Source organism: Microtus ochrogaster, linkage group LG2 (genome assembly GCF_000317375.1).
Source record: "Microtus ochrogaster isolate Prairie Vole_2 linkage group LG2, MicOch1.0, whole genome shotgun sequence".
NCBI lineage: Eukaryota > Metazoa > Chordata > Mammalia > Rodentia > Cricetidae > Microtus > Microtus ochrogaster.
This window is the reverse complement of record NC_022028.1, coordinates 46,100,289-46,107,043: the sequence shown is the minus strand read 5'-3', so window position 1 is coordinate 46,107,043 and position 6,755 is coordinate 46,100,289. Positions and strand designations below refer to the sequence as shown.

General features: G+C 53.3%; 2 protein-coding genes and 1 long non-coding RNA gene across 9 annotated transcripts; 2 read left to right on the top strand and 1 right to left on the bottom strand.

The window, feature by feature from the left end:
• Nucleotides 1-67: 67 nt before the first annotated feature.
• On the top strand, nt 68-2,554 carry LG2H22orf15 (linkage group 2 C22orf15 homolog). Of its 7 annotated transcripts, none has more exons than XM_026785675.1 (6): nt 68-553; nt 897-983; nt 1,075-1,200; nt 1,402-1,476; nt 1,550-1,705; nt 2,017-2,554. In XM_026785675.1, the coding sequence occupies exons 1-5, from the start codon at nt 529-531 to the stop codon at nt 1,687-1,689; spliced, it is 453 nt and encodes a 150-aa protein (XP_026641476.1). In that variant the 5' UTR covers nt 68-528; the 3' UTR covers nt 1,690-1,705; nt 2,017-2,554. The 7 variants fall into 7 exon arrangements, with proteins under 7 accessions (XP_026641476.1, XP_026641475.1, XP_026641473.1 ...); XM_026785674.1 differs by having other exon boundaries at nt 1,893-2,554; XM_026785672.1 differs by having other exon boundaries at nt 1,402-1,705.
• A 94-nt stretch (nt 2,555-2,648) lies between these two features.
• Chchd10 (coiled-coil-helix-coiled-coil-helix domain containing 10) lies at nt 2,649-4,472 on the bottom strand. The gene is made up of 4 exons (XM_005360209.2): nt 4,343-4,472; nt 3,933-4,140; nt 2,921-3,068; nt 2,649-2,824 (listed from the first exon to the last, which is right to left on the bottom strand). The coding sequence occupies exons 1-4, from the start codon at nt 4,381-4,383 to the stop codon at nt 2,805-2,807; spliced, it is 417 nt and encodes a 138-aa protein (XP_005360266.1). The 5' UTR covers nt 4,384-4,472; the 3' UTR covers nt 2,649-2,804.
• An 83-nt stretch (nt 4,473-4,555) lies between these two features.
• Nucleotides 4,556-5,712, top strand: LOC113457573. Its single transcript, XR_003378115.1, has 3 exons — nt 4,556-4,936; nt 5,306-5,404; nt 5,490-5,712. It is a non-coding gene; the product is annotated as an uncharacterized LOC113457573 (long non-coding RNA).
• The last annotated feature ends 1,043 nt before the right edge of the window (nt 5,713-6,755 follow it).

The following is a 6,755-nucleotide window of genomic DNA, read 5'->3' as shown; positions in this document are numbered from 1 at the left end:
GAAAGAAAGAAAGAAGGAAAGAAGGAAGGAAGGAAAGAAGGAAAGGAAAGCCACACCGGAAGAGGTCTTTGGTGAGGGAGGGTGCTCACATCCCTGCAGCCTGTACACTCTCTCTCCCTGGTAGGGCACGTGGGCTCTGAAACAGTATCCAGGCATCCTAGGGACCTCAGTTCAGAGCCTCCTCTATGGGCCCAACAGGAGCTCCACCTGAAGGCCCGCCCCAGTAGGTCCAGTTACTAGGATACTGGGGATAAAGCATTTCCTGCCTAGATGTCTTGGCAGCTCCCAGTCCCATGGAGACCACTGGGAGCTGAAGGAGCTGCTGGCACCCAGAAAGCAGCAGCAGAAGAAGAAAGTGGTCTTTGACTAGCTGAGCAAGTGGGTGAACAGGGGCCAGACCTGAGCCGGGAGCCAAGCCCACCTACTCAGCAATTCTCACATGCGGTTCCCAGGTGGGAGCTGAGGAGAGAAGCAGCAGGAGGAGGGGGTTCAGAGACCCACGATCTGCCTGTCTCCTTTCCGCAAGCCATGTTTATCACTGTGATGTTTGGAGGTAAGCAGGGTCCCCTGTCCTGGAACAGGGGCCATACTCAAGAGTTGTTTGTCCCTCTATCCTAGAGAACCCAGGAAGGGGAGGTACAGGTTGGGAGGGGCATGGGAATTTGAGGAAGCTGTTCCTATGAGGAGGCAAAGCAATGCCAGTTGTGGTCCCCAGTCCTCTACACAAGAGATGGATGCTCTCCAATGCAGTTCGAACAGCATTTGCTTAGAGTAATAGGTCTGGAGCACAGTGCTAGCCCCATAATCCTAGTGTTACCTCTAGGCATGGGAGTGAAAGTTCTCCTCGTTGGGCAAGGCCCTGACATCCTACCCACTCCACTATGCCCCTCCCTCAGCTGATTGTCGCATGCTAGTGAACTCCTGGTGCAGCCTGGTGACCTTCATTGTGCATCTGAAACAGAAGGCTCAGGTGCCCCCAGAAGGTGAAAAGACCTGGAGGGCCTGGGAGGAGGGGGAATCTCAGGGTCCCATGCCCGAGTGCAGCCTGCCCAGCTTATTCCCATTTCTGCCCAGTAACCATTGCTCTCCTGGCTGAAGACGGGCACCTGGTGAGGCTGGAAGAGGGGACAGTCCCGGCTCCTTCCATGGCCTGTTCCCTGCTGCAGGAGCAAGGGACCTATGTCCTTGTACGGATCATTAGTAAGTAGAGCCCAAAACTCTCATTTGCAGCTATGCTGGACTATACGGGAGGGACAGCGGGCCACAGACCAGCTAAGATCCTGTTCAGTCTCATCCTTGACTGGGTCCTATACCTAACCATCCCTATCCAGTGCCTAGGCCAGGTTTCTATGGGAACCACCAAGACAGTCTAGAGTCCTTGGTTCTCTCTATACTCTGCAGAAGGGAAAGATGGGGCTCCCACCCACTATGAGTCTCTACTGGACAACCTAGGTGACCAATACCCAGAATTAGCAGGTGAGTATCAAGATAAATGGGGTGGGGGCACATCTACCCAGCTCCCAGCAACAGGATTTCCTGGGTCTTCCAGAGGAGCTGTGCTGGCTCTCCGGCTTGCCAGGCACAAGCCACAGTCAGAGAAGACGCACAAGCGTTCGGCGTGGCCACCGGGAACAAGGTCCCCCTTCAAGGTCTCGGAGGGTGGCCTCCCTCCCATCTACAAACCGCTAGCGGGAGCCATAGCCAGGTACAGAAAGAGTTATGGAAACCCAGGAAGTTCCAAAATGGGGAGCCCTTCCTGAGAGACATGTGCGCTGAGGGGTACAGCCTTCACACATATACACACCCAGGACAGTACACCTTATGGAGATAAGTAAGCCCCACTATACTGCCGGAATATAAGCATCCTAAAGACAGGATTGCTCTGTGTTTAGGATGCAGGTCCACATTTCTCCAGCCTGGCACACACCTTAGGGGCTCAATGCATTGCTGCTGACTGAACCCAGTGAGTGACGAAGCGGTCTGTGCAGGGGTCTGAAGGGCCTACTTCCGTTCCAGCCAGGTCCTATGACCTGGCGCACCACAGCCAAGTGGCCCAGCTGGACTTGGATCCAAGGGGACTGGTCCTGACCTCTGCATTATCATCAACTGCAAACGCACAGCCGTCCAGCAGGACTCCTCTTTCAGAATCTGGCGTTACTAAGAAGTTACATCAGCAAGAAGGGAAAGGTCACAGACAGGATGTGTGGCGCACCCCCCCCCCACCTCCCCGCCCCACATTTGAGTGCAGAGAAAAGGATCCAAGGACAAAAACAAGAAGACTGAGGGGGCAGATGTCCCTGTGGGGCAGTGACAGCAAGCTTCTCTTGAGGTTTCGGGTCCCGGGGGAGTAAGGCCCTTGGGTTGGCTGCAAATGCCTCGCCCCCTACCCCACTTAGAGAGCCCCAAAGTAATCTGTCCTTGGCTATCCATAGTGCAGATTGTAACAGGGTTCCCCACACCCCACCTCAGAGGTTCAAGGACAACCCAGGGTTACACAGCAGGAGAGAGCTATTTATTCTCTCTCTCCCTACACACACACACACACACACACACAGATGAGGCACTGCACACTCATGAGACACTCAGTCACTTATCTCTGCTGATCCCATCTCCCACCAGACAGGACAGTCAGTGGGCACACCGTAGGCTGTGGTCTAAAGTAAACTCTTTAATTGAGCATGTATGTCTTTTGTTAATCTGTAGGGTGAGAATTACCCTCCTTACTCCCAGTCCTAGGTACAATCTCATCTTGGTCAGGCTGTCGGTGAGGGGTTAGGGTAAGTAAGAACAGGCCCATGGCCTCCTCAGGGCAGGGAGCTCAGACCTGTGGAAGGAAGGAACCACAGCACAAACTGGTGATCAGCAGGGTCCCAGAGGGTCTGCCCTTCCCAACCCCACCCGCGCTGCCCCAGCTGCTCACCGTGATTGTATTTGCACTGCTTCAGGGCCTCGCTGAAGCCCTCGCACAGGGTTAGGTCACTCTGAGTGGTGGAGCAATCCAGGAACTGCTTGATCTCATAGGAGCAGGGCCCCATCTGTTGGGGGTAAGAGGCAGGACGGGCAGGGGCCTAGGGCAGATTATAAGAGGCAACGCTGTCAGCTCAGGGTTGGTACCCAGAATGAAGTACCAAAGTTAGAATCTTCCTGCCCCTCCCCACATCCATAGCCCTGGTTCCCCAAGAATGGTTCAAGGCAGACCAAGTGACCTGAGACTAGATTTGCCCCAGTCCAGCCTCAGCTGCATCCCTGGCAGAGGATGAACCAGGGGCCCTCTATAGGTAGTCACTTACAGAATCAGACAGGCTTTTCTTTCTGCCTCAAAGTGGATATGCTGGGCAAATGTAGGAGGGGGAAGAGAAGGTTCTAGAAGAAGCTGTACACTGCATGTGTACACAGAGTGTATGCCCTACTCCAAGACACAGCACCTTCCTGGCTCAGCCACACTGATCTCATGACTCAGGACACACTGCAAACTAGCATCCAGGTTTGGCTCAAGACCAGCGGTGGGGAGTGGCAGAACCCTAGTGGGGCACAGGTCACCAGGGAACAGATGTCATGATGGCAGGCTTGGCTTTGGTGAGAACAGGGGCTTGGGAAACACCGCCTGTCTCCCTGCTCCACTAGGGTTGGGTGTCCTTGGACAAGTCTTTGGGCTCGCTCCTCTGAGCTTGCGATTTCTCCATCTTTCAGGGTCTAGTGGGTGTCAGTGTCTGGCAGTCAGACATTTTGCCCTCAAACGTGGGCTGGGGAGAGCTTTCCAGCTAGGGACAATACACTTAATAAGCATGAGGGTTAGGACGCTCTTTCGGTCAAAGTTCTGGGCCCGAGGCAACGCTGAACGCACTGGGTCACCCCTCGCTGGACATTTAAGCGGATCCCTTTGTATCCTTGAGCAAATACCGTCTCCGTTTCTCCTGCGTTCTCTCGCTCACCTGCTGGACCGCAGGCTGAGCAGGCTCCGAGCTTCCCCCACTGAAGGCGCTGGTCAGGGCATTTCCCATGACATGCCCTACAGCCGATCCCACAGCTACGCCAGCAGCGGTGGATGCCATCTGAGCCATAAGGCCCGGCTGGCCCGAAGCGGCAGGTGCCGGGGCGGCCGCTGAGGGCGGTGGGTGCGCAGGAGGGTGGGCTGGGCGGCTGCAGGAAGCAAGGGGAGGCAAGGTTAATGCTCTAGGAACAAGCGCCTCTGCTCCCCCGTCTTAGACTCGTGTTTCTGTGCCCATGGTGCTCCCCGAAGCCAACATGGCGCAGCAGCCTCCAAGGTCATTCTGCGGATGCCCTTGGGAGAGTCCCCACGCTTTCCTCACCCATCCCCACGGGGTGCCCGTCCCCCTCACACCTGGCCGGCCTGGCAGCCGTGCTGCGACTTCCCCGAGGCATGACAGTGGTAGGACCAAGGAGGAGCAGAGAAATAAGCGTGGACCGAAGCAACCGCTCAGTGCGGGAACTAACGCTTCAGCGTCCGACGAGTCAGGTGAAACGGGAGGGATCTGGGGCGGGGCCTTGGGGACACGCCCATAAACGGGAGGGGAAAACCTCCCCCTTCTAGAAACCTCCTGGGTTAGGGCCCCTGAGCCATCCTATTGCGGGGCGGAGCTATGAGGGTCCAGGAGACACCAGTCCAAGCTGTAAGCCCCAAGGCTTAAGCAGGTGCAGCGAGCAACGGGCCTTTCTGCTAGGGCCACCGCAGATCCCAAGGGGTTTGTCTCGAGATCGGAGCGAAGAAGAAACACACAGACCATCAGCGGAACAAGGAAAGGAGGTTCCAGGCCTGGCTTCACTCCCTGACTCGCTGACAACAGCCCTCCCAGGATCGCCAGAGGTCTAGAATCAGTGGTGTGTTATTAGAATCCGAGTGTATAAGATCCGAGGTGCCTCGATCCTTCTTCGACTCTCGCTGCATGCTGAAATCCTTGAGTTATGACTTTCCCAGGTGCGCCCAGGACCCTAAACCCTTAGACTACCACCCCACAATCCCCTGGGCTCCTGGCATCCTGGGATACATATCCAGAAACTGGGAGTGCTTTTGAAATAGTCAAAGTGTCCCAGAGGTGACCTGAGTTCTTAGAGATGTTTACCAGACAAACCAAGCTTTACCAGTTTAAGCACCATTGACTTTTTTTTTTTTTTTTTGATTTTTCTGAGACAGGGTTTCTCTATATAACAGTCCTGGCTGTCCTGGAATTCTCTTTGTAGACCAGGCTGGCCTCGAACTCATGGAGATCCTCCTGCCTCTGCCTCCCGAGTGCTGGGATTACAGGTGTGCGCCACTACCATGTCACCCAAACCGTGTTTCTTTTAGCAGCCTCTGTAGCCAGCCCTCTTCCACCAGGACTTCAGCTCTCTTCTGAAATGGAGTCACCACGTATCCACAGGGTGGATTTCTGGGAGAGGCAAGCAGGTAAAGGATGAGACAATCTTTCCTCAGAGAAATGCCCAGCTTTGCTCAGGACCATTGGCTTCTAGGTATGGTCTCTGCTTACCAGGTATCTGGTGGGCAAATGGTAACATCCTTCCAGGTTCAACTTCTTCTGAAGGCGTCTCTGGTCACCTGGATATATGCACCCATCTACCCTTCCAGATCGTGCAGCAGGGGTGGTAATGCTTTAACCTCTGGCTGGTATGCTTCAGGTCCCTCAAAACATGGCCATGCATTCCTGGCAACACTGAAGGCTGTTTATGTGCAGCATGAATAAATGTTTTAGGGTTTGGGGGTTGTATTTTTTGTTGTTGTTAAGACAACTTACAGAGATCCACCTGCCTCTGTCTCCCAAGTGTTGGGATTAAAGGTGTGTGTCACCACATCCAGAGAACGGGTTTGTTTGTTTTTAAGATTTCTTTATTATGTATACACACACCAAAAGAGGGCACCAGATCTCATTATAGATGGTTGTGAGCCACCGTGTGGTTGCTGGGAATTGAACTCAGGACCTCTGAAAAAGCAGCCAGTGCTCTTAACCTCTGAGCCACCTCTCCAGCACCAGTTTGTTTTTAAAGTGCTATGCTTTCATGTGTATCAGAAAATGTATGAACACCTCATCCATTTCATGATTTCTTTCCTTCTTTTGTTGTTTTGTTTTTCAAGACAAGCTTTTTCTGTGTCGCCCTGGGTGTCCTGGAACTAGCTCTGTAGACCAGGCTGGCCTCGAATTCACAGAGATCCATCTGTCTCTATCTCCCAAGTTTGGGGATTAAAGGCATGAGCCACCACAGCCTGACCATTTCATGATTTCTTGACCAGTATTGCTACAATGAGGCTGAGCCAGACCTTGAAAGTCTAGACGTGACGATATGTGTTTGTAATTCCAATATTCAGATAGGCTAAGACCAGAATCTTACAATGGAGGCCTGCCTGGGCTTCATGTATGCATAGGAGAATCTGTCATGAAAGAAAGACAGGAAGGAAGGAAGGGAGGGAGGAAGGTATCAAAGAGGGAGGGAGGGAGGAAGAAAAAAGAAAAAAAGAAGGGCCAAACAGGAAAGGAAGAGGGAAAAAAATGAAAGAAATGCCAGCTATTAAAAGGTGAGGCTTTTTAAAAGATTGCAGAAGACCAATTGCAGTGCTCTCTGGCCCCCACCTTGCAGCATCTCAGGGTCCTGCCTGCCTGCCTGCCTGCCTGAATCTTAGCTTTGAAGGTTTGCCAGTAGAGGCCCCTTGTCATCATGAGGGTTTGTACACTGTGTGAAGATGTATTTGCTGCGATTGGTGTAATAAAAAGTTGAATGGCCAATGGCTAGGCAAGAGATATAGC

Coding starts and splice junctions, on each gene's coding strand:
- LG2H22orf15 (XM_026785669.1), top strand. CDS start 529: ATGTTTATCACTGTGATGTTTGGAG. Junction 984..1,074: donor GGCTCAGGTGCCCCCAGAAG/GTGAAAAGACCT, acceptor ATTTCTGCCCAG/TAACCATTGCTCTCCTGGCT. Junction 1,201..1,401: donor TGTCCTTGTACGGATCATTA/GTAAGTAGAGCC, acceptor TATACTCTGCAG/AAGGGAAAGATGGGGCTCCC.
- Chchd10 (XM_005360209.2), bottom strand. CDS start 4,383: ATGCCTCGGGGAAGTCGCAGCACGGCTGCCAGGCCGGCCAG. Junction 4,141..4,342: donor ACGGCTGCCAGGCCGGCCAG/GTGTGAGGGGGA, acceptor TGCTTCCTGCAG/CCGCCCAGCCCACCCTCCTG. Junction 3,069..3,932: donor CTCAGCCTGCGGTCCAGCAG/GTGAGCGAGAGA, acceptor AATCTGCCCTAG/GCCCCTGCCCGTCCTGCCTC.